This window comes from Pangasianodon hypophthalmus, chromosome 3 (assembly GCF_027358585.1).
Source record: "Pangasianodon hypophthalmus isolate fPanHyp1 chromosome 3, fPanHyp1.pri, whole genome shotgun sequence".
NCBI lineage: Eukaryota > Metazoa > Chordata > Actinopteri > Siluriformes > Pangasiidae > Pangasianodon > Pangasianodon hypophthalmus.
Window position 1 is genome coordinate 12,951,290 of NC_069712.1, and position 26,372 is coordinate 12,977,661.

At 36.1% G+C, this 26,372-nt stretch overlaps 3 protein-coding genes across 5 annotated transcripts; 1 reads left to right on the forward strand and 2 right to left on the reverse strand.

The window, feature by feature from the left end:
- Nucleotides 1–2,040: 2,040 nt before the first annotated feature.
- Nucleotides 2,041–6,037, forward strand: LOC117596891 (ladderlectin). Its single transcript, XM_034303040.2, has 10 exons — nt 2,041–2,047; nt 3,118–3,129; nt 3,363–3,443; nt 3,544–3,588; nt 3,911–3,952; nt 4,060–4,104; nt 4,240–4,331; nt 4,525–4,650; nt 4,869–4,968; nt 5,124–6,037. Exons 1-10 carry the CDS (start codon nt 2,041–2,043, stop codon nt 5,201–5,203), a joined length of 630 nt encoding a protein of 209 aa, XP_034158931.2. The 3' UTR covers nt 5,204–6,037.
- Nucleotides 6,038–17,132: 11,095 nt separating this feature from the next.
- LOC117596888 (ladderlectin-like) lies at nt 17,133–19,295 on the reverse strand. 2 transcript variants are annotated; one of them, XM_053232825.1, is made up of 9 exons: nt 19,154–19,295; nt 18,840–18,917; nt 18,662–18,706; nt 18,438–18,479; nt 18,289–18,330; nt 18,078–18,169; nt 17,727–17,852; nt 17,439–17,538; nt 17,133–17,349 (listed from the first exon to the last, which is right to left on the reverse strand). In XM_053232825.1, the coding sequence occupies exons 2-9, from the start codon at nt 18,898–18,900 to the stop codon at nt 17,279–17,281; spliced, it is 579 nt and encodes a 192-aa protein (XP_053088800.1). In that variant the 5' UTR covers nt 18,901–18,917; nt 19,154–19,295; the 3' UTR covers nt 17,133–17,278. The 2 variants fall into 2 exon arrangements, with proteins under 2 accessions (XP_053088800.1, XP_053088801.1); XM_053232826.1 differs by having other exon boundaries at nt 18,840–18,908; nt 19,138–19,243.
- A 2,003-nt stretch (nt 19,296–21,298) lies between these two features.
- Nucleotides 21,299–23,496, reverse strand: LOC113539135 (ladderlectin-like). 2 transcript variants are annotated; one of them, XM_026934693.2, is made up of 9 exons: nt 23,318–23,496; nt 23,004–23,081; nt 22,827–22,871; nt 22,603–22,644; nt 22,454–22,495; nt 22,244–22,335; nt 21,893–22,018; nt 21,605–21,704; nt 21,299–21,515 (listed from the first exon to the last, which is right to left on the reverse strand). In XM_026934693.2, exons 2-9 carry the CDS (start codon nt 23,062–23,064, stop codon nt 21,445–21,447), a joined length of 579 nt encoding a protein of 192 aa, XP_026790494.1. In that variant the 5' UTR covers nt 23,065–23,081; nt 23,318–23,496; the 3' UTR covers nt 21,299–21,444. The 2 variants fall into 2 exon arrangements, with proteins under 2 accessions (XP_026790494.1, XP_053088798.1); XM_053232823.1 differs by having other exon boundaries at nt 23,004–23,072; nt 23,302–23,407.
- Between the last annotated feature and the right edge of the window lie 2,876 nt (nt 23,497–26,372).

Sequence of the window (26,372 nt, forward strand, 5' to 3'; positions counted from 1 at the left end):
TCCCACACTGAAAAAATATGTAGCCTAAATCTACAGACATTTAGCCTGAACCTATTAGGAGGGAAAGTGGGCAAAGCTGGAAATGCAAGCTAGAATTAGACACTGTTAGGAAACTATCACAGGTTACAGGTTACTACCATGGGTTATTTAGTATTGTTTTACCAGGCAATAAGTCAGAAACAATTGACAGATTAATACAAAATCATTTCAGGTTGTCTACATTTTATATATTCCCACAATCTGTTTATTGCCACCACTGCCCTAGCTTGAGATTTAGTATACTTGTAAAGAGTCAACAGCAACACTCACAGAATACAATTTACACAAAAATCAATTTTCACTCCCTAAAAACTGAAACATAGTGTGAATGTTTTGTTTAGTTCCTTATTTAAGTGTGGATGTCATTAGCATGATCTTTAGCGTAACTGTGTGGGGATATGATGCTTGCATGCATCAACCAGCTCTACCACATAGAAAGGAATGTTGTGTAACTCTCTGGTAATGTGCATGTCTGTAAGTACAGATAAAGTGGGGTCCAAAAGTCTGAGACCACTAGTGAAAATGCTTCTATTTTGCATTCTTTTCTAAGTTAATACAACACTTTTCCTGACATATTATATCATTGACAATAACTTGAGTGAAAAGTTGAATTTTTTTAAAATCTCCACATGAATTTCAGAGTTTCTTATTATTTGGTATGTCCCCTTTCGCTTTAATGACAGTATGCACTCGAGCTGGAATAGACTCCACGAGTTTGTGCAAAACCTTGTGATCCATTTTAGATCAATTCCCTCAGAATGGCATCTCAACACATGCTTCAGTAGAAGAGATTAGGCATGAGGAAACTCTGACCTTTTGTACAAAACAGTTAGCATGGTAAATATCACAAATTTGCTTACATTTAAATAGGGAACTAGAAATAGTGCAAAATTTTGAATATTAAATATTCAAGATATTGAACATTTACTTTCTTTGTTTTAAATATTTCAAAAGTCTAAAACATTCTCTTTATTTCCAATTTTAAATGAAACCAGGTGCGTGTGTGTGCGTGCAATGTTATTATGATGTGCAGTGATTTATTGTTTATACATTTATAAATGCACAAAGCATAGGTTATGTAGCCTGTAATGCAAACATAATCAGATTCGTTTTTGATCATGTTCCCTCTAAAGTTTAGATGGAAAAAAGCTTGAGAAAAATGTATTTGTGTAGGCCTACTGAATGTATAGCAGTGTGCAGGAAACAGATTTTAGTAGTAGATTTAGTAATTAATGAAGATGTGGAACAGTGAAGTGAAACACATGGAAACTCATTACTAATGACTGGGGTGTTACTGTGTTGTTCTTTAGTTGCTAATGGTGATGTGGAATAGAATTACACATGGTAATTCATTGCTAATTTTTTTTATTAATTTGTTTAAAAACAAAAGGATGTTAATGGAGAATATTTGTTACTCATTGCTACATTACAGCCTTGTACTTTTGTAGGTTGTTGTTGTCCATTTCTTTCTTCAGACCTTGACTGGCTAAATCAGGGTTCTCCAAGCTGTTTTCATCTGAGAGCTACTTTGAAAATATGAAAGTGGCCAAGAGCTACTTATGTCAAATATTATGTCCACTTATTCACATATTGTATCAAAACACTTATCAGTGAACCTTAAACAGATACTAGCTGAATACAGCAAATGTTATGTATCTAACTCCCACATTTTTTTTTAAAACAACTTAAATTCACATCAAAAGCATGTCACATGTAGGCCTATTCAAATTTCAGTGTGTCAAGCTCACATCAACCCAGCTTAGTTTTCTGAGTCTACCAAGCTCCAGAAACATTGTGAATGTTGTTAGAATTTAGTTGGACATCATTTTGGAGATTTATTTATCTCCATGAAGGGGTTGGCAATGAATAGCACACAGGGCTCTAGCTTATCAAAATCATTAAACCTGTCCTCAAATTCCTGCCCAAGCTTACACAGCAGAACATAATACTTCTGTACATTCAATACACCAGCTGCCTCTGTATGGATTTTTATGGATTATCATGATAGGTACTATAAGAACACTGGTACATTTCACTATTTGTATCATGCCGCTTGTTCCAATTCTACTAATAATATGTTACATATCCAGCTGTGGTTTCTTTGGGAACTTTTTCTGCTGGTATAGAGAAAAATTATAAACAAAATATTTTGCTATATTGTGTTTAAAATGTCAGTGATTCATTATTAGATTCTTGTTTAAAGAACTGTTGTATAAAAGCAATTTTGCACTAGGCAATTGTGCTGTTGTAGTGAATATCAGCAAGGCTGTGATTACCTGCAGCCTCATGCCTACAGGCATGCTGATATTCACTACAACAGCACTCTTGCTTGTATGATGTTGCTTAAATAACAGCAGGGTCCATCATGTGTTATTCCTTACATAACAATTAATGGCTACAAGTGGATTGCAAAACAAATTTTAAGTCATATCAGCATAAGTTCAATGAAATCATCCATGAGAATTTAAATATTATGAAGTGTTATGGAAATTATGAATGAATAAAAAAATGTAACGATTAAATTAATTAATTAATTAATGTACATGAATATAAATTAGTTTATTTAAATATATAAATGTTTGTTCATTTGGAAAAGGTATTTGTGTATTGAATGTTTAACAATGTGCAGTAAACAGATTTTGTACTGGAACCATAAAGATATTGTTAAGATCATTAAAGACAACATTATGCAGCTTACAGGAATCTGTTTATTGTTATTGTAAAGGTGCCGCAGCTTCCTGTAAGTGATTTACATTTAAACTCTAGCCAATTTCAGGCAAGTGTTGTTGCACATTAATAGCATGAACCAGTTCTTACTATTTGAGTGTGGGTGTTTTGGTGGCTTACTATAATTCATACTGTATCCTGGTGTTCAGAGGTCAACAGAAGCAGCAATCTGTGATAAGGATTTATAAATGACATTACTGTAAACCATAAATGAGTAGTAGGAACATGTTCCTGGAGTGACGTTTCCTAGTGAACTGTATGCAACTTATGGGATGGACTGGTATAAATGGCAGGCTGGGAGCCTCATTCAACAGATTACTCACAACTTCTGCCAGACAGATACAACCTGAGACCTAAAATCTGGTACATTCTCTCTTTCTTACTGACATTGAAATGCATTTTCATCCTAGCCTAATCCTAACAGAGAACTTAAAACACTATATTGTGAAGGTTCTATCTGGATTGAGAATGAATAGGAGGTAGAACCTTATAATACTAAGATCTCAAGGAGAAACAGAGGATGGACATGTTGAACTGAAATTGTTTGATTTGGATCACATTTAGAATAATTTTATTTTATTTTTTTTTCCATGTAGTTACAGTCAACAACATCATCATGAAGGTTTGGACTGTGTGTTTGCTGGTGTGTGCTGCTTTTACTCTGAGGACTGCTACAGGTGAGCAGCAAGAAATACTAAATATAGTGTGATGATTTTTATTAATCATTGTGACTTGTGTAATGTTGTGTGTAATGTGACATTCATGTTGTTTCTGCAGCTGCAGCAAATGTGACTGAACCTGAGCAGGATCAGAATCTTCCAGGTTAGTGACCACCAACAGTGAGCAGTCTGGGATGTAATGAAACACTCTAATAAGTATTTCTTACATTTGGTTATTATTATTATTATTATTATTATTATTATTATTATTATTATTATTATTGTTATTATTATTATTATTATTATTAAAGCAATGCCAATGGAAGATCATATTAATTCCTTCAAGAATAAAGAAGAAATAAATAAGTTTTTCAAATTTTATTTATTTATTTATTTATTTATTTATGTAAACATCTGATATAATATTTTTTAACACATAATGATTTGTGGTTATGTTTATTTGGTAACTTGGTTAATTCCTCTAGGGGAAGCTACTGAACTGGCTGGTGAGGAGTTGATTGATGCAGGTCAGTATATTGGTATATTGGTTCTTCTTGCTATAAGCATGTCTGTACTTGTGATGCTGTGGGAGCCATGTAGTAATGTAGTAATACATTGTCACTTGTGTTTTCAGCTGAGGATAAGGAGGAAGTTCTCAAAGCAGATGCTGCTGCTCAAGGTAAATTTATTATCCAACAAAAATTAAAAGGTCTGATAAAATAGAACGTTTTTGTTGTTTTTTTTTACATAAAATTCTATTAAACCATTAGAAATAGAGAATGCATGGAACAGAGATGTGTATTGCTTTCCACAGTTAAGTCAGGCTACTGTCCATCTGGGTGGGTTAAATATGGATCACGCTGCTTTCGACTCATAAGGTCAAGTCAGACCTGGCTCAATGCTGAGGTAAATATCAGAATCATAAAAGGAGAGATGACAGGATAAAGAAAAGGAATTTTAAGATGCACTGGAAGTAAAGTAAGGAAAGAAGTGACAAAAAAAGTTTTAAAAGGAAATGTTTTCTCAGGACAGTCTCTGTTCATTTATATGGCTTTCTTTCTTTCTTTCTTTTTTTCTTTCTTTCTAACTATGTCTTTAGGCACAGTGTGTAGCTGAACATGCAAGACTGGCATCTGTACACAGCTCTGGGGAATATAAATTCCTGCAGAGTTTGCTTGAAATGGCTGGTTTATCACAGGCTTGGATTGGTGCTTACTACTTCCAGGTAATACACTTATATATTACAATGGCCTCTGAATGGCATCTGAATTGATCTAGAAAGTGTACACATCTGAAACTATCTCAGTGTCCATTAATAAAATTATATAAATACAAATATATATATATATATATATATTATATTATATATATAACATAAATTATTAAGCCATTTATGTTATTGATATTATTAGTCTGTAAGACACATGATTGTGTATTGTGTAGGGAGCATGGCTGTGGGTTGACACAGCTCGGTTCTACTACGCTAACTGGTACTCTCTGAGCAGTGCGTCCAGCTACCCATGTGCCTTTATGAGGAGCAATGGTAATGTTTATTTTCTGCTTATTTATATTTCTGATTTTATTTAAATATACTGATATACTTTTTCAGATCTACTCATATACTTCTTTCAGATATACTGTCTGTTTTCATTCAGATTAAATGTGCTTCTAAACTTTGTATTTTCACATTTTTTTCAGTTGGCTGGTCTAACACTAACTGCGGAAGTGGATATGCATACTTCTGTGCTATTGACCTAAATACGTGTTATAGTACATAGATGAGTAATTGCCCATCATTTTGAAGTTGATATGATTATGAGCAAAATAAATTGTCATTTGTTTTGAGAACACTTGACTAATGAACACTGTTTGTCATTTAATAAAAAAAATCAAAAGAATAAAAGAACAATCTTTTCTGCAATACCCATATAATACTAATTTATGTAAAATGCAAAGAGCTCTTAATGATCCTTGTATTCCCACACTGAAACAATATGTAGCCTAAATCTACAGACATTTAGCCTGAACCTATTAGGAGGGAAAGTGGGCAAAGCTGGAAATGCAAGCTAGAATTAGACACTGTTAGGAAACTATCACAGGTTACAGGTTACTACCATGGGTTATTTAGTATTGTTTTACCAGGCAATAAGTCAGAAACAATTGACAGATTAATACAAAATCATTTCAGGTTGTCTACATTTTATATATTCCCACAATCTGTTTATTGCCACCACTGCCCTAGCTTGAGATTTAGTATACTTGTAAAGAGTCAACAGCAACACTCACAGAATACAATTTACACAAAAATCAATTTTCACTCCCTAAAAACTGAAACATAGTGTGAATGTTTTGTTTAGTTCCTTATTTAAGTGTGGATGTCATTAGCATGATCTTTAGCGTAACTGTGTGGGGATATGATGCTTGCATGCATCAACCAGCTCTACCACATAGAAAGGAATGTTGTGTAACTCTCTGGTAATGTGCATGTCTGTAAGTACAGATAAAGTGGGGTCCAAAAGTCTGAGACCACTAGTGAAAATGCTTCTATTTTGCATTCTTTTCTAAGTTAATACAACAATTTTCCTGACATATTATATCATTGACAAGGTATGTGGAGCCAAATAAAGCAGATATTTTCAGGGCTACCTGGCAATGATTTTTGTAGTTTTCTGAGTCTACCAAGCTCCAGAAACATTGTGAATGTTGTTAGAATTTAGTTGGACATCACTTTGGAGATTTATTTATCTCCCTGAAGGGGTTGGCAATGAATAGCACACAGGGCTCTAGCTTATCAAAATCATTAAACCTGTCCTCAAATCCCTGCCCAAGCTTACACAGCAGAACATAATACTTCTGTACATTCACTACACCAGCTGCCTCTGTATGGATTTTTGTGGATTTTCATGATAGGTACTATAAGAACACTGGTACATTTCACTATTTGTATCTTGCCACTTGTCTGCGTCCGCTGCATAAAATTCCAATTCTACTAATAGTATGTTACATATCCAGCTGTGGTTTCTTTTGGAACTTTTTCTGCTGGTATAGAGAAAAATTATAAACAAAATATTTTGCTATAAAGCAATTTTGCACTAGGCAATTGTGCTGTTGTAGTGAATATCAGCAAGGCTGTAATTACCTGCAGCCTCATGCCTACAGGCATGCTGATATTCACTAAAACAGCACTCTTGCTTGTATGATGTTGCTTAAATAACAGCAGAGGCCATCATGCGTTACTCCTTACATAACAATTAATGGCTACTAGTGGATTGCAAAACAAATTTTAAGTCATATCAGCATAATTTCAATGAAATCATCCATGAGAATTTAAACATTAGAATCAAAATCAGAATCAGAATCACCTTTATTGCCAAGTACCATTGGTTTACATGTACAAGGAAGGGAGTGCCTCAAAACATTTGTTCCAGGGTGAGAGGGGTCAGCCACAATCTTAACTGCCTGGTTCAGGTTCCTGGAAGTGTACAGGTCCTGAAGAGGTGGCAGATTGCAGACAATCACCTTCTCAGCAGAGCAAATGACATGCTGCAATCTGCTTTTGTCCACAGTGGCAGCAGCGTACCAAACGGTGATGGAGGAGGTGAGTATGGACTCAGTAATGGAGGTGGAGAAGTGTACCATCATTGTCTTTGGTAGGTTGAACTTCTTTAGCTGCTGCAGGAAGTACATCCACTGGTGTGCTTTTTTGATCAGAGAGTTAAAGTTCAGCACCCACTTGAGGTGCTGGGTGATGATGGTTCCCAGGAAGTGGAAGGAGTCCACAGTATTAACTGCGGAGTCACACAGAAAGAATAAAAGAATGATTCTACTTGCAATACTCATAATACAGTAACACTCATTTTCTGTAAAATGCAAAGACCTCTTAATGATCCTAGCATTTACACCCTGGAACCAAATTTAGCTTAAATCTACAGACATTTAGTCTGAACATTTAGCCAGGAAAGTGGGCAAAGCTGGAAATGCAAGTTAGAATTAGACACTGTTAGGAAAGTACCACAGGTTACCGGTTACTACCATGGGATAATTAGTATTGTTTTACCAGGCAATAAATCAAAAACAATTGACAGATTAAATCAAAATTCAATTCAATTTTATTTGTATAGCACTTTTAATAACGGACATTGTCACAAAGCAGTTTAAGGAAATAAATACATTCAAAGTAAATTAAATCAAAATAAATTGTCCATATGTGAATTTATCCCTAACGAGCAAGCCAGAGGCAACAGTGGCAAGGAAGAACTCCCTGAGATGAAATGAGGAAGAAACCTTGAGAGGAACCAGACTCAAAAGGGAACCCATCTTCATCTGGGTGATAACTGAGAGTGAAATTATAAATAAATCCCTTCTATAACTGTGTACTACATGGACAAATAGTGCAATTGTGCAACCAGTAAATTCATTACAGTTTTCACATGAAGTCTGATTTGTTGAACCTATCCACTGTCCACAGACATGAGGGCACCTTGGCACATAAAGCAGCCAGCCCCTCCACCGTCAATAAAACTGAGTGAACGCATGAGAGTGGGGGGCAACAGTACCCAAATATCCCAGTTCACCACGACACTCTATGCTTGTGAACCCTCCAGATCTGCTCCTTTACCTAAGAAAAAAACTATTCACAAAAGGCTTAACTAAACAAATATGTTTTCAGTCTAGACTTAAACACTAAGTCTGTGTCTGAGCCCCGAACACTAATTGGAAGGCTGTTCCATAACTGTGGGGCTTTGTAAGAGAAAGCTCTACCTCCTGCTGTAGCCTTCATTATTCGAGGTACCAACAAATAGCCTGCACCTTTTGCTTGAAGTAAGTGTGGCGGATCACAAAAAACCAAAAGTTTGTTCAGGTACTGCGGCGCGAGACCATTCAGTGCTTTACAGGTCAATAGTAGTGTTTCATAATCAATAGAAAATTTGATTGGGAGCCAATGCAGTGTGGATAAGATAGGGGTGATGTGGTCATATCTTCTGGTTCTAGTAAGGACTCTCGCTGCTGCATTCTGGACTAACTGTAGCTTGTTTATTCACCTACTGGAATATCCAGCGAGCAAGACATTACAGTAATCCAACCTAGATGTAGCGCTAGTAGTCCTGGACCAGTAAAATAAAGCACTAAACATCTACCTAGGCTCAGGAGAGAGGTATGCTTATGAGTAGTGAGAATGAGTTGAACAGTTGACAAATTTATTGCTTTGCAACCGTCATGAACATATACAGCATTCGAATTCGTATAAAAAATGAAACAAAAAGAAAAAGCTCTTCAAAAAAAATAAACATGTGAATTAGTGAAAACCCCCTTTTCAGCTCCTTAGACATGTAAGTGCTTATTGATCCCAAAAATTCAGTTCCTTGAGAGTGTGTGCATATTGTTTCCAAACAAATTCAGTTCCTTGAACATGTGTGCACTAGATGTACTACTATTAATATATCCATCTGTGTAGAAGAACGATGTGGAAGCTCTTATCTGGTGTTTCGATGAATGAATCAAGCAAAGCAGGTTTCTTCTGGGACAGATCTCGCGGCTGGCCACATCACTTTCACGATCGTCCGCAGTCTCACTGGGCTGGGCTCACCATCTCAAGTCCAGATTCCTTTCTGGTAATTCAAAAAACCAATCAGAGTTATTAAACTCGACAAAACCGTCTCTGTTCCAGATTGAAAGTTCAGATTTTGACAGGAGGTAAGCTTAGTAGTATAGCTAGATGAAGATATTCAATATTTCAAGACTGTTCTGTACTATTTCACAACAAAAATCGGGAGCTCATTCAACCTCACTTTTCCAGTAAAAGTCTTGGGTAGAAAAGAAAAAATGCTTGCTTATTCTATGCTCCACTCTACTGAGACGCACACTGGGATGCACACCCTCTGTAGGAATTTACATGCTACTACATCTGTATTAGTAACCCTATTTTCATAGGGATTACATAGAGGTACCAAAAGCATGAACTGCTTTTTCTGCATCGTGTAGTAGCATTATGTTTCTTATCTTAGCAATATTTCTGAGATGAACGAAAGCTATCCTAGTAATATTATTTACATGAGCTTCAAATGAAAGACTGGAGTCAGTAAGACTTGGAGTCACACCAAGGTTTTTACTGCTGAACATGATGAAACAGAAAAGACATCCAGAGTTATTATGTAATCAGAAAGCTTACTTTTAGCTGCATGTGGTCCTAGTACAAGTACTTCTGTCTTGTCAGAATTAAGTAAAAGAAATAAGCATCCAGTTTCTAAAGTCTTTTACACATTCCTCAACTTTATTAAGCTGGTGTCTGTCATCTGGCTTTGCTGAAACATACAACTGTGTGTCATCAGCATAACAGTGGAAGCTAATATCATGTTTATGAATAATTTTGCCCAGAGGTAGCATATATAAAGAAAAGAGCAGTGGGCCTAAAACAGAGCCTTGCGGAACACCAAACTTTACCTTAGTATGCGTAGAGAAGTCACCATTTACATCTACAAACTGATAACAATTAGTCAAATAAGATCTGAGCCAGGAGAGGGTCATTCCCTTAATGCCTACTACATTTTCTAGTCTATCAAGGAGAATAGCATGATCAATGGTATCAAAAGCTGTACTAAGGTCAAGCAACACAAGGAAAGAGACACAAGCCTCATCAGAGGCCAGTAGTAGGTCATTTACCACTTTAACCAGCACTGTCTCTGTGCTATGATGAGGCCTAAATTCTGACTGATACATTTCATGAATGTTATTCATATTTAGGTGTGAGTATAAATGCTGTGCTACAATCTTTTCTAGGATCTTGGAGATAAAGGGGAAGTTTGCTATTGGCCTATAGTTAGACAGTTAACAGAGGTTGAGGTTAGGTTTTTTTAACCAGGGGTTTGATAACTCCTAGTTTAAAAGATTTAGGTACATAGCCAGTGCTATAAGATTTGATTATTTTTAGAAGTGGTTTGATTGTTTCTGGAATTATCTGTTTGAAGAAACATGTACATAATGAATCTAGTACATGTACATGTTGATGATTTTGATGAAGAAATTAGTGAAATTAGTTTGGTCTCTTGAAGGGGAGTAAAACATTCTAATCCTTGATCTGATATCATTATAATATTATCTACAGGTTCAGTTATAAAACTGGTTTTAAATTTATAGTCTGAATTTTTTCCTGATGTTTTCAATTTTACCACTGAGGAAATTCATGAAGTCATCACTGCTATAATTACTGCTAATGATTGTTTCCATGTTTCTATTGGGGTTTTAACCTTAGTTAATTTTGCTACAGTATTAAATAAGAATCTAGGATCATTTTTTATCTTCAATTAGGGTGGAGAGATACATTGATCTAGCAGCACTAAGGGCTTTTCTATAGCTCAGAATGCTCTCCTTCCATGCTATATGAAATACTACCAATTTAGTTTGACACCATTTACATTCTAATTTTCAAGTGGTCTCTTTTAAGGTGCGTGTGTGATTGTTATACCAGGGTGCTAGATTTTTCTCTCTAATTATTTTTCTTTAAGTGGAGCTACCTTATCTAGCGTGTAGCGGAACGTTGATTCTAAGCATTCAGTTCCCTGGTCAAGGTCCTAGGGATCAGACGGTGATCTATTTATGGTTGGTAACTCTGGAAGATTACTGATAAAACTCTGTGCAGTTACTGACATGAATGTACGTTTGATGCGGTAGCCTGGCAAGGTGCATATATTATGATTAAGACACATTTCTGAGATAGAAATGTGACTATATTTTCTATATTAAATCCAAATGTTAGTATTAAATCAAGAGTGTGACCACCACTATGAGTGGGTCCTATTACATTCTGATTAACCCCTACTGAATCTAGAATGGACACAACCGGTGTTCTCAGAGGGTCTTCTGGGGTATCAAAATGAATATTAAAGTCTACAACAATTAATGCTTTGTCTAAATAAACAACCAGGATAGCGATGAAATCCACAAATTCACAAAGGAATTCAGAATATGACCCTGGGAGTCTGTAAATAATAATTAGTGGAATCGTCTGGGTAGACTTATTTTTTGTGGTTATGTATATTATGTTGGTATAAAGAACTTCAAACGCATTGAATTTATGACTAGGTTTTTGTGATACCTAGATTATCATTATAAATAACTGAGACACCTCCTCCTCTGCCAGTTAGACGGGGCTGATGTATATAACTGTATCCCGAAGGACTAGCTTCATTAAATGCTATATACTCATTTGGTTTAATCTACGTTTCTGTTAAACACAGTACATTAAACTCCTGTTCAGTAATAGTTTCATTAACAATAAGTGCTTTGGATGTAAGAGCTCTAATATTTAATAGTCCTAGCTTCAGATCAAAGGTGCTGGCTGTGCATTCAGTATGATTTAATTTTATGTTAAATAGGTTACTAAAATAAACTTTCTGAGTATTTCTACATTTTTGTTTAGCTCAGGGAACAGACACAGCCTCAATATGTTGGAACCTGAGTGAAGACTCAGTGTAGCTAGCAGACGGTCAGTTTAGCCTTCTTGTCTGCTCCCTGGCCTTGGCTCTGGATTGTCACTGATTAACTAGACCTGTTTTGAGACTATGTGCTATGCTACAAGAAATGAGAGCATCACCATCCCGAGTGGAATGGACACCCTCCCGCCCAACAGGCTAGCCTTGCCCTCAAAACTACTCCAATTATCTATAAAGCCCCCATTGTTTTTGAAGCACCACTTGGACTTCCAGCAGTTCAGCGACCATAACCTGCTGTAAGCTACATCGCCACACAGCATTGGGATGGGGCCAGAGCATACTACAGCATCGGACATCACATTCGCTAATTTACACACCTTTAGTAACCTCTGACTGATGAACAAGTATATCATTAGCTCATACATGAAAGTCTATCTTTGAAAACCTATTCTTGCCTAAGACCCTAAGATTACCTGCTATTTCCGGCGGCCTGGCTCCCGGTATACACCTAACTAGTGCTGCTGGTGCCCCTAAAGGCCTAGATTATTTCATGTGCCCTAGGTTAGAGTTTCCTATAACCAGAGCTCTTTCACTTTTCTCAGTGGGTGCTTCACTGAGGAGAGCAAACCTGTTGGACACGTGAAGCAGAGAGGAGTGGTGCTCCTGTGGGTGAGCCTTAGCGTTAGCTTTGGCTTTGTGATTATGCCACCGAGTCATCACCCATTCGCCCGCTGTGAAGGCTCTAATGCCAGAGTTGGGGGATTGCTAACTCTGCCTAAGGCATCCAGAATTTCCCCTACAGAAACTACACTGCTCTTACTCTCACTAACCTTCTCTAGAGTCTGGATGCACACCTCTAAAGCTGCAATCTTCTCCATAAGAGAGTTAACTAATATACAGCTAGCACAAATAAAGTTATTACTAACAACAGAGGAAGAATGACAAAAGATCCTACACTCAACACACTGAACAAGCTGAATGTTGGTTAGGGTACCTCAGTCGAAGATTAGTTGATATTATTTTAGATGGCATAGATCCAGTGTGAATGGCCTCTGCTCACTGTCTTTAGACAAAAAAACAAAAACGTTCTTCAAAAAAAAGGAAAATACGGCAGAAAGGCAACTGAAAGTTAAGTGTGGCCAAGTATGGTGACCCATACTCGGAATTTGTGCTCTGCATTTAACTCATCCAAGTGCACACACACAGTAATGAACATTTTTTGATGATGGCTCCAGGACACACGCACCTGGAGCAGTGGGCAGCCTTTTTTGCTGCGGCGCCCGGGGAGCAGTTGGGGGTTCGGTGCCTCGCTCAAGGGTCTCACCTCAGTCGTGGTATTGAGGGTGGGAGAGAGCGCTGGTCATTCACTCCCCCCACCTACAATCCCTGCCAGACCTGAGACTCGAACCCACGACCTTCAGGTTCACCTTTGGGTTACAAAATTATCGATAAAAAAGAAAGAAACAGTATAGTTTAAATGCCGACACAGGAAAGAAACTCCCTGCAAATGATTTGAAACCAGGCAAATCATTTCAGTTTGTCTACTTTCTATACATACTCACAACCTGATTATTGCCACCACTGCCCCCACTTGAGATTTAGTATACTTGTAAAGATTCAACAGCAACACTCACAGACTACATAAACTCAATAAAGAAGTTTACTGTACACTGTATACTATACTAATTGTGAGCTTTATTAATACTGTGGTTCCACACACTAACTATACACGTTTTAATTATATTAATGAAATTACAATAATTAGAAGAAAGACAGGAATTTGGCTACACACAAGAAAACAAATGAAGGACAACCATAATACAAGACTGGTCACAAATGACAGGGAAAGTGTCTTAGTAAATTGTTGGGCCACCATGAGCCAGTAGAACCGCTTTGATTAGCCTTGGCATAGATTCTACAAGTGTCTGGAACTGTGCTGGGATGATCACCATTCTTACAAAAGTTATTCTTCCACTGGTGTTTTGATGATGGTGGTGCTGAGTGCTGTCTAACACAATATTAAATCTTCTATATGCATTCAAATGGCTTGAGATTTGGTGTCTGTGTACATTATTTAAACCATTTTTATCTCCAAACCATTCAGTGAGCCCTCATAACCCATGGATCGGGACACTGTAATCCAAGTTAAACTATAATGGTAGGCATCTAGTTCCTTACCTTCTCTTTGGCTACAAGAGATTGGATGTAAGGCAAGTTTATCTGTAGGCCAAAAATTTAGCAATTTAATTTTTTTTGTTATTAACCAAAGAGATATGCATACACCCTGAAATCTCTTTTGAAACTACTCTTTTGTCATAAATTCATCAAACACCATCTAAATCAACACAGCCAACCGGGCAGTGTCACTTGAGTCCACTCACATTCGAGTCAAATCATCACATTGGCTTGAAAACCATTTGCACCTAGCCAGGTCCCATTCCAACTGTCTCGTTGTGTCTGCAGACTGCTCAGACACTCTCCTTGCCACAGTGTTAGCACAAAGCTGTATATTTGCAATGGCCGACATAATTTCTGTCTTATTTTTGTGGTCCTTTTCAGTTCAGTTTAGTGAAAAGAGATTGCTGTCTTGTATATGTTGCACAAGAAAGTCTCATGCAAAGTTGGTGCAAACTTTAGGAAAATTTGGCTCCACATAACATTTTTTCCATGTGAGATACTAGTACCACAGATGAAGCACATGCACTTGTCACTGACATTGCACTGAAAAAAAATAATTTTCTCATTATTTATGGAAATGTTTTCTGCCTTTTCTTGATCTATCTGTTTTCTTTGTTCATGCAGATTTTATTTGCTATATTTGCTATGCTCGTTACTACCACCATCGCTTTACATTACCTCAGGTTCTGTAATTCAGCGTAACTGACATGCATATGTATTTGACAAATTTGATGGTAACCTATTTCATTTGACTGAAAGCTGAAGTGACAAATAATAATTTTGTTTTAAAGAGGAGGTGGCGTGGGAATGGGAAGGGGTTTCCAGGGTGAGTTTGTTTAATTAATTGATTGTTGGATTTTTTTTTCTCCATCACCTTTTGGTGACTTACTCAAATACAGGCAGGGAGCTACTGGTAGCTCATGAGCATCTTCTTGGAGATGCCTGAGATAAACAAGAACACTCAACCTGGTGCTGCTCTGAGGAGACCTATAATAACTAATATAAGCATTTGCATTTTAGACACTGCAGTATTGGAATAGTTTGAGGTATATTAAGGTAGTAGGTCTCGAGGAGGAAGGTGAGACCTAGCTGCTGGGAATTAATGGCGGTGTGATCAGTAATTAATCAGTAGTTATTATAAAGAGCCTTATTTAGCTAGGAGTTCTGCAGAAGAAATGTAAGGCTCAGTAATTACTGCTTAATACTCAGAAATTACTGCATAGTTAATAGTGAACTTCTACTAACATACTTACTGAGGAATTAACTAGTAGTTCTTAGTAGTTAACATAAATAAGATATGGTATGGATTAAGGAAGGTCTACTCATTTGTTCCTGAATAGTTCCCTATGAGTTATTGAACAGTATTGTAAAGAGTTACCAGAAAAAATAAGTTTAAAAAATTACATAGTGCTTTATAATATTTAAAACTTCAAAGATGAGATCATTAAAATGATGCTAATGGGACTGATACAAAAAAAAATTTTATTATTCACTAATAGCCATTTATTATTATGGGAAAATAATCAGTGACAAGGGGGTGTGATTTACAGAGAACCACAAAGTTGATTATTAGAGTAGAACCAAAGTATTTTATTCCCCTTACCACAGCTATGATTAAAAGTTTTTTTTATTTATTAAAGAACAACGTCATATATTTTATCCATTTATAGTTACACTTAATGTTATGGAACCTCGATGAGAGTTATGTTTTATGTTTACAGCAGTTTTTATGTTTAAAGCATGTTTAGATTTATATCATGCTGCTTGTGTTTTGTTTTTTTTATATATTTTAAATTAATGGACATTGTTTGTGATAGCAGTAAAGTTGTATTTCATCAATTCTGTGCACAGGTTTCTGCTTGTTTTAAAATAACATAAAGTGCCAAGATTTGCATGATTCTTCTTGTTCTTTTTAACAGATTAAAGCATTAGCCTACCCACCTTGTTCAAGATAGAAATGTTATTGATCTTTATCAGTTTACACTATTTTGATTGAGTAGTTTACATGAAGGTTTTTTATTATTAATGAACTATTAGTGAGATACAGTCCACTCTGAAAGTACTGATCTCAAACCCAAATGCCTTAAGTAAAAGAAAAAAAGCAAAAGAATTGGCCTTGCCATTCCAATACTTTTGGAGGGGACTGTAATTAGGATTATTAGGCAGCATGTCAACAGTGACACTTTTTCTCTTTCTTGAAGAGCAAAAAATGTTTTATATGTAAATCAATTACAGGAAGTTGCAGCACATTTACTTTAACCATAAATAGATTCCTGTAAACTGTATAGTATTGTCAATAATGATCTACACTCAATATTTTCGGTTAGATAGAGTATGATAGACAGTGATCTCCATCATCATCATGAAGACACACATTGAGGGAATATCTTTTGGATGAACGGTGTTCATCTCTCCAATACAGTTCCAGAGACTTGTAGAATCTAAGCCAAGGCACACTGAAGCTGTTCTGGCGGCTCATGCTGGCCCAACACCTTACTAAGACACTTTATGTTGTTTTTTTATTTTACTTTCTCATCATTTTTGCATTATTGTTGTCATTTATTTGTTTTCTTAGGTGCCATCAACTCCCCACTTTCTTCTAATTCTTCTGATTTAATTCATGTATTTCAAATGTTTATGTTTACTGTATGGAAACACAGCATCTAGAAAGATCACAATCAGCATAGAATCCATTTTTCATATCAGTAAACATTCTTTGTTGAGTTTCTGTGAATGCTTCTGTTAACTACTTTCTAGAATACTAAATCTCAAGCAGGGCCAGTGGTGGAAGTGATCGGGTTGCAGGTACAATACGTGCAGAAAGTAGTAAAATGAAACGATTCTGAAGTAATCTGTCAAGTGTTTCTGATTTATTGCTAGGTACAATCAATACCAGGTAACCTGTGTAGTTAGTTTTAACCTGTGGTAGTTTCCTAAGTGTGTAATTCTATTTTGCATGTCTAGCGTTGTCCACTTTTCTAACTAACTTTTTCATGCTGAATATGATTTTAGGCTAAATATGCTTCTAATGCAAAAACACAAGGATCATTAAGAGCCCTTTCCATTTCACACAAAATGAGCATTACACAATTATTTCAAGTAGGAAAATGGTTGTTTTATTTATTAAGCAACATAAAAACAATGTTCATCAATCAAGGGCTCCCAAAACAAATAAGAATTTGTGTTTCACATAATGATATCAAATGATCTTTGATTTACCTATATACATTTACTCATTTATGTACATTAGCATATGCTTGGGTCAATAGAACAGAAGTATGCATATCCATTTGCACAGTTAGTGTTAGACCAGCCAACTGAAACAAGAGAAAACACAAACATTAGAATCACTTTTAATGTGAATGAAAGCATGCAACAACGTGAATCAGTAGAAGATGAACTTTACCATTGCTCCTCATGAAACCACATGGGTAGCTGGTCACACTGCTCACTGTGTACCAGTTAGTGTAGGAGAACCGAGCTCTGTCAATCCACCACCATGTTCCCTACACAATACACAATCTTATGTATTACATACTCATAACATCAATTTACAGCAACATAAATGGCTTAATTATTTCCTTATTTGGTCATTTTTAGACCATTGTAGTCATTCAACATTTTATAATTTCAGCTGTGTAAATTCTCTAGATTAATTCAGATGCCATTCAGAGGCCATTACAATGTTTATTACCTGGAAGTTGTACGCGCCAATCCAAGCCTGTGATATGCCAGCAATTTGAAGCAAACTCTGCAGGAACTTATATTCATCAGCGTTGTGTACAGATGCCAAACTTGCCTGTTCAGCTACACACCGTGCCTAATGACATAAATGGAAAAATACAAAAATAAAATCAACACAGCCCTGAAACTAATCAGACATTGTCATACACAAATGCTTCATTTATAAAACTTTCTTCATTCATCAGTTCCTTCTTTCCTTTAATCCTCCTGTATCTTAAGCTTCCTGTTCTTCACACACCATCTTTCGAAGGTGTAACCTTCTGCATTTTAAGATTCTGGCTATAATTGATCAAATATTTACCTCAGCATTTTGCCAGGACAGAGTTGACCTCACAAGCAGAAAGCAGCGTGTTCTGTGTCTAAACCAGCCAGTTGGACAGTAGCCTGACTTATCTGTGAACAATAATATACATCTCTGTTCCATGCATACTGTATTTCTATCAGAATTTACTGTAAAAAAAAAAAAAATTCAATTTGTTTAAACAATTGTGTCATTTGGTCATTAAAATTACCTTCAACAGCATTTTGTCTGAGAGCTTCCTCCTTATCTTCAGCTGAAAAGAAACGTGTTAACTTATTACTACAGTCTTATTTAGGGTTTTTAAAGCATCACAAGCAAGTGTGTCTATAGCAAGAAGAACTAATATACCAATATACTGACCTGCATCAATCAACTTCTCAACAACCAGCTCAGTAGCTTCCTCTGGAGAAATTAACCAGTTTAAGAATTTAAGAGTGAAAGAATGAATAAATAAATATATTTATTTGTTAGAAACTACCAGGAACTGCCTTTGTCATTAACATGATGATAATAACACAATCTAAGAAATATTCATTAGAGTGTTTCATTATATCCCAAACTGTTCACTCTTGATGGTCACTAACCTGGAAGTTTCTGATTCTGCTCAGGCTCAATCTCAATTGCTGCAGCTACAGAAACAACATATATGTTAGTAACATTGCAAACAACACTTAACAAGTCACAATAAAAAAAAAATCACCTCATCACTGGTCCATAACAGGTGAAGTGTGTTACTATATTTAGTAATTCTTGTTGTCTCACCTGCAGCGGTCCTCAGTGTAAAGGCAGCACACAGCAGCACACACACAATCCAAACTTTCATGATGATGATGACTGCAGCTATGGTGAAAAAGAAAAATAAATAAAATTGTTCCAAATGTGATTCAAATCAAACACTTTCAGTTCAACACGTCCATCCTCTTTCTCTCCTTGTGATCGTAGTATTATAAGGTTCTACCTCCCATTCATTCTCGATCCAGATAGAAACTTCACAATATAGTGTTTTATGTTCCCTGTCAAGCTTAGACTAGGATAAAAATGCACATCAATTTCAATAAGAAAAAGAGAGAAAGTACCAATTTGTAGGTCTCAGGACGTATCTCTCTGGCAGGTTCAGGGTAATCTGTTGAATGAAGGTCCCAGGGTGCCATTTATACCAGTCCATCCCATAAGTTGAACTCAGTCCAACAGGAAACATCGCTGAGCATCCAGGAACATGTTCCCCCAATTCATTTATGGTTCACAGTAATCTCAATTCTAAAAAAGTGACCACAGATCACTGCTGCTGCTCAAAAGTGATATCTACCCTGTTTTCCTGCATTCACCTCTGTACACCAGCATACAGAGTAATTTAGATTAGGCCACCAAAACAAAAACACTCCAGTGATAAGAAATTGTTTGTGCTAAAGGTTTGCAATAACACTGCCCTAAAATTGGCTAGCGTTTAAATATGAATTGCCAACAGGAAGGTGTGGCACTTTTGCAAAAACAATTATCCTGTACGCTGTATAATATTGTCATTATTTATAACAAGGAAAAGCGTTTGAGTCCGGACCACATATTTAGTATTTTAATCAAGCCGATTGTGTTTTTTCACATGTTTAAAATTACGTCTGTCTCAGCAAAACATCATGCAAGTGTGATTTTTAAACAGACAGCAAGAAGAAGAGTTTGTGACAGCAGTAAAGTTGCTCAGCATTTCATGATTTCTGTGAACATGTTACTGCTTGTTGAAAATAACATGAAATGCACACATTATCCATTGGTAAAACAGATATATAATGTCTTTACTTGTCTTCTAATGTTAAACGTATTAAAGGTTATTGTTTAGGAATAAACCATAAAATAAAGCTTTTGGCAAAGTTTTACCTCAATTTTTATTGTATGATCTGCATCCTCACCGAATTTCTCAACTTTAATGAAGTAAGTTCACATCCTGCATCTGCCTCATAATGTTACTTTAATGTCAGCCCAACCTCACAATTATTTTCAGTAGCTTTAAATGTGTAACCTGAACTGTGTTTTCTTTCCACACTGCAGATTCCCTAAGTGGAAGTAATCATAAGTTTATTGTTCTTGTCGTTAATGGATTATTAAAGCATTAGCCTACGCACCTTGTTCAATCAGATAGCAATTTCATTGGCCTCATTCAGTGTACTCTATTCTGACTGAGTTGTTTACGTGAATGTTTTATTCGGTTTGAACTATCAGCGAGACAATTACAATTATTAGGCTGCATGTCAACAGCGTCAAATTTTTCGCTCGCTTGAAGAGCAAAAAAGATTTTATACATAAATCAGCTTCAGGAAGATGCGGCACCTTTAAAATAACCAAAAACAGATTCCTGTAAGCTGTAAAACATTGTCAATAATGATCGTCAATCTATACTTATGGTTAGATAGAGTGATATCTAAACAGTCACCAGATCTCAGCCCAGTTGAACACCTAGACTGTGTTAGACAGTGATCTCCATCATCATCATCATGAAGACACAAATTGAGGGAATATCTTTTGGATGAATGGTGTTCATCTCTCCAGTACAGTTCCAGAGACTTGTAGAATCTAAGCCAAGGCACACTGAAGCTGTTCTGGCGGCTCATGCTGGCCCAACACCTTACTAAGACACTTTATGTTGTTTTTTTATTTTACTTTCTCATCATTTTTGCATTATTGTTGTCATTTATTTGTTTTCTTAGGTGCCATCAACTCCCCACTTTCTTCTAATTCTTCTGATTTAATTCATGTATTTCAAATGTTTATGTTTACTGTATGGAAACACAGCATCTAGAAAGATCACAATCAGCATAGAATCCATTTTTCATATCAGTAAACATTCTTTGTTGAGTTTCTGTGAATGCTTCTGTTAACTACTTTCTAGAATACTAAATCTCAAGCAGGGCCAGTGGTGGAAGTGATCGGGTTGCAGGTACAATACGTGCAGAAAGTAGTAAAATGAAACGATTCTGAAGTAATCTGTCAAGTGTTTCTGATTTATTGCTTGGTACAATCAATACCAGGTAACCTGTGTAGTTAGTTTTAACCTGTGGTAGTTTCCTAAGTGTGTAATTCTATTTTGCATGTCTAGCGTTGTCCACTTTTCTAACTAACTTTTTCATGCTGAATATGATTTTAGGCTAAATATGCTTCTAATGCAAAAACACAAGGATCATTAAGAGCCCTTTCCATTTCACACAAAATGAGCATTACACAATTATTTCAAGTAGGAAAATGGTTGTTTTATTTATTAAGCAACATAAAAACAATGTTCATCAATCAAGGGCTCCCAAAACAAATAAGAATTTGTGTTTCACATAATGATATCAAATGATCTTTGATTTACCTATATACATTTACTCATTTATGTACATTAGCATATGCTTGGGTCAATAGAACAGAAGTATGCATATCCATTTGCACAGTTAGTGTTAGACCAGCCAACTGAAACAAGAGAAAACACAAACATTAGAATCACTTTTAATGTGAATGAAAGCATGCAACAACGTGAATCAGTAGAAGATGAACTTTACCATTGCTCCTCATGAAACCACATGGGTAGCTGGTCACACTGCTCACTGTGTACCAGTTAGTGTAGGAGAACCGAGCTCTGTCAATCCACCACCATGTTCCCTACACAATACACAATCTTATGTATTACATACTCATAACATCAATTTACAGCAACATAAATGGCTTAATTATTTCCTTATTTGGTCATTTTTAGACCATTGTAGTCATTCAACATTTTATAATTTCAGCTGTGTAAATTCTCTAGATTAATTCAGATGCCATTCAGAGGCCATTACAATGTTTATTACCTGGAAGTTGTACGCGCCAATCCAAGCCTGTGATATGCCAGCAATTTGAAGCAAACTCTGCAGGAACTTATATTCATCAGCGTTGTGTACAGATGCCAAACTTGCCTGTTCAGCTACACACCGTGCCTAATGACATAAATGGAAAAATACAAAAATAAAATCAACACAGCCCTGAAACTAATCAGACATTGTCATACACAAATGCTTCATTTATAAAACTTTCTTCATTCATCAGTTCCTTCTTTCCTTTAATCCTCCTGTATCTTAAGCTTCCTGTTCTTCACACACCATCTTTCGAAGGTGTAACCTTCTGCATTTTAAGATTCTGGCTATAATTGATCAAATATTTACCTCAGCATTTTGCCAGGACAGAGTTGACCTCACAAGCAGAAAGCAGCGTGTTCTGTGTCTAAACCAGCCAGTTGGACAGTAGCCTGACTTATCTGTGAACAATAATATACATCTCTGTTCCATGCATACTGTATTTCTATCAGAATTTACTGTAAAAAAAAAAAAATTCAATTTGTTTAAACAATTGTGTCATTTGGTCATTAAAATTACCTTCAACAGCATTTTGTCTGAGAGCTTCCTCCTTATCTTCAGCTGAAAAGAAACGTGTTAACTTATTACTACAGTCTTATTTAGGGTTTTTAAAGCATCACAAGCAAGTGTGTCTATAGCAAGAAGAACTAATATACCAATATACTGACCTGCATCAATCAACTTCTCAACAACCAGCTCAGTAGCTTCCTCTGGAGAAATTAACCAGTTTAAGAATTTAAGAGTGAAAGAATGAATAAATAAATATATTTATTTGTTAGAAACTACCAGGAACTGCCTTTGTCATTAACATGATGATAATAACACAATCTAAGAAATATTCATTAGAGTGTTTCATTATATCCCAAACTGTTCACTCTTGATGGTCACTAACCTGGAAGTTTCTGATTCTGCTCAGGCTCAATCTCAATTGCTGCAGCTACAGAAACAACATATATGTTAGTAACATTGCAAACAACACTTAACAAGTCACAATAAAAAAAAATCACCTCATCCCTGGTCCATAGCAGGTGAAGTGTGTTACTATATTTAGTAATTCTTGTTGTCTCACCTGCAGCGGTCCTCAGTGTAAAGGCAGCACACAGCAGCACACACACAATCCAAACTTTCATGATGATGATGACTGCAGCTATAGTGGAAAAGAAAAATAAATAAAATTGTTCCAAATGTGATTCAAATCAAACACTTTCAGTTCAACACGTCCATCCTCTTTCTCTCCTTGTGATCGTAGTATTATAAGGTTCTACCTCCCATTCATTCTCGATCCAGATAGAAACTTCACAATATAGTGTTTTATGTTCCCTGTCAAGCTTAGACTAGGATAAAAATGCACATCAATTTCAATAAGAAAAAGAGAGAAAGTACCAATTTGTAGGTCTCAGGACGTATCTCTCTGGCAGGTTCAGGGTAATCTGTTGAATGAAGGTCCCAGGGTGCCATTTATACCAGTCCATCCCATAAGTTGAACTCAGACCAACAGGAAACATCGCTGAGCATCCAGGAACATGTTCCCCCAATTCATTTATGGTTCACAGTAATCTCAATTCTAAAAAAGTGACCACAGATCACTGCTGCTGCTCAAAAGTGATATCTACCCTGTTTTCCTGCATTCACCTCTGTACACCAGCATACAGAGTAATTTAGATTAGGCCACCAAAACAAAAACACTCCAGTGATAAGAAATTGTTTGTGCTAAAGGTTTGCAATAACACTGCCCTAAAATTGGCTAGCGTTTAAATATGAATTGCCAACAGGAAGGTGTGGCACTTTTGCAAAAACAATTATCCTGTAAGCTGTATAATATTGTCATTATTTATAACAAGGAAAAGCGTTTGAGTCCGGACCACATATTTAGTATTTTAATCAAGCTGATTGTGTTTTTTCACATGTTTAAAATTACGTCTGTCTCAGCAAAACATCATGCAAGTGTGATTTTTAAACAGACAGCAAGAAGAAGAGTTTGTGACAGCAGTAAAGTTGCTCAGCATTTCATGATTTCTGTGAACATGTTACTGCTTGTTGAAAATAACATGAAATGCACACATTATCCATTGGTAAAACAGATATATAATGTCTTTACTTGTCTTCTAATGTTAAACGTATTAAAGGTTATTGTTTAGGAATAAACCATAAAATAAAGCTTTTGGCAAAGTTTTACCTCAATTTTTATTGTATGATCTGCATCCTCACCGAATTTCTCAACTTTAATGAGGTAAGTTCACATCCTGCATCTGCCTCATAATGTTACTTTAATGTCAGCCCAACCTCACAATTATTTTCAGTAGCTTTAAATGTGTAACCTGAACTGTGTTTTCTTTCCACACTGCAGATTCCCTAAGTGGAAGTAATCATAAGTCTGTTGTTCTTGTCGTTAATGGATTATTAAAGCATTAGCCTACGCACCTTGTTCAATCAGATAGCAATTTCATTGGCCTCATTCAGTGTACTCTATTTTGACTGAGTTGTTTACTCCAACACTCCAATGACTGTCTCCAAGCTAAGAAGCTGTATCCATCTCTTAAAACCTTTAAGAGCCAATCAAAAACATGGTCTCTGGATTCATCATCCTCCAATGATGATCCAGATGACCCTGGCTTAGATCCAGCAACTATTGTGTAGCGCCAATGATAATTTAAAAACACGAAGTCAAAAAAGCACAAGGAGGCAAAAGTAACAATAAAATATCAGCCACTAAGTCCAAAGCAAGTAGATTGCATGGCAAATGATTTTAAACATCCTAGAGAAATGTGCATGGGTCCATTCCTGACTCAGATGACATGTAAAATTCACTTGTACAACTTGCATCCTTTGGATGTCACTGCCATATGCTTATCCTGTATAAGCTGTGTAATACTGTCGTTAATTATCTTCACTCTATCTTTATGATTCTACTAGAAAATTTGTTTACTGTACATTATTATTCATGCAGTACATAAATCACTTCCAAATAAACAAACATTTATTTATATTTATATGCATTACATTTTTTAATTGTTAAATGATTAATTAATTTATTTCCAAAGGATAAAATGTGTTAAATATTTTACATGGTGTTCATAATATCTAAATTGTCAAAAGTCATTTCATTAACACTGAGCTGATATTACTGATAGAAAAAAAAAATTATAATCCACCAGTAAGTACAAAGAGGAAAAAATCAACGACAGTGTGGTGTGATTTTCAGAGGACCATTACCACCCCAAAGCTGATTGTTATTCTATAAGAGCAGTCCACAAGTATTTTATTCCTCTATGATTTCAATTTTTAGTGGAGGCGCTCGTGCTTTTTTCCCACTTCCCACGTCGAACGTGCCGTGGTGGGGAATGAAGTCATTACAACAGCACGTGCGCTTAAGGGCGGCGCTATGTCCTGTAATTCCCCCTTCAGCGCGTGCTGTGGTTTTCAGCGCGAATCAGCTCTTCCGTGTTTTTGTTTGGGTTTTGATCACTGTCCAGGTGCGTTTTATTTTGATCAGAGTCTTGTCTCCTTTGCCCTGTCATTGGTTTAGTGCTCTATTGTATGTTGATTGGTCTCATGTGTTCTCACTCTTATCGTGCTTTATGATCATTAATTCTGACCCTTTTTCCTGTTGTTTTCCGCGCTTCCTGGTTTTCACTACATGATCATGGATATGTCCTTAATAAAAAAAAAAAAAAAAAGTCAGGAACAGAAGAAAAAAATGCTAGAAAGAGGAGGCATGAGCAAACTATCCTTTGTACAGTGAGGAGGTTGGTGAGGAAAACAAAAAAGAGAGAAAGAGAATAGGTCAGAGTCAGAATAGCTTGATTTTTGGGGCTGTCAAGTTCAAGATCAACACCACCTCCATGACAGTCAGTGTTTCACAATGGATCTGTTTTATATATTCATTTTTATTTTATTTATTTATTTTCATGAAGGGTGTGTATATTATGATATTAATTCGGGAGCTGAGCATATTTATTCTATGGATCTGATAATGCCCGATTAGTAATTATAATGGAAGGAAAGAATAAAAAATAATTCAAAAATATTTCTTTAAGTTATAAACTTCATGCTGCTGTTGTTGTTGATGATGATTGCGGTCTGTATTGAACAGCTGCCGGTGGGTTACACATTTGTCTCCCTCTGTTTTAATGTATGTCTTTATCCGCTAGAGGGCGCAAAGACCATAGTTTATAGAGTTCAAACCAATATCCCCCTTTCGACCACTAGTCGGCTAAATATTCTAACTAGCCAAATTTCTTATGGCATGATTCTGTCTCCACAAAATAAGACAGTGCTGCTTCGTGCTGATAATTTGCTGTTCTTTGCTGTGCTTAACTGATAGGCATATTCAACTGGGTGAACTCTAATCAGGGTGGGTTTGTACACAACGATCTATAAACATTTGAATAGACATAGTTTGTACATTATTATCTTCATGTGTCCTTCCAGTGGGACC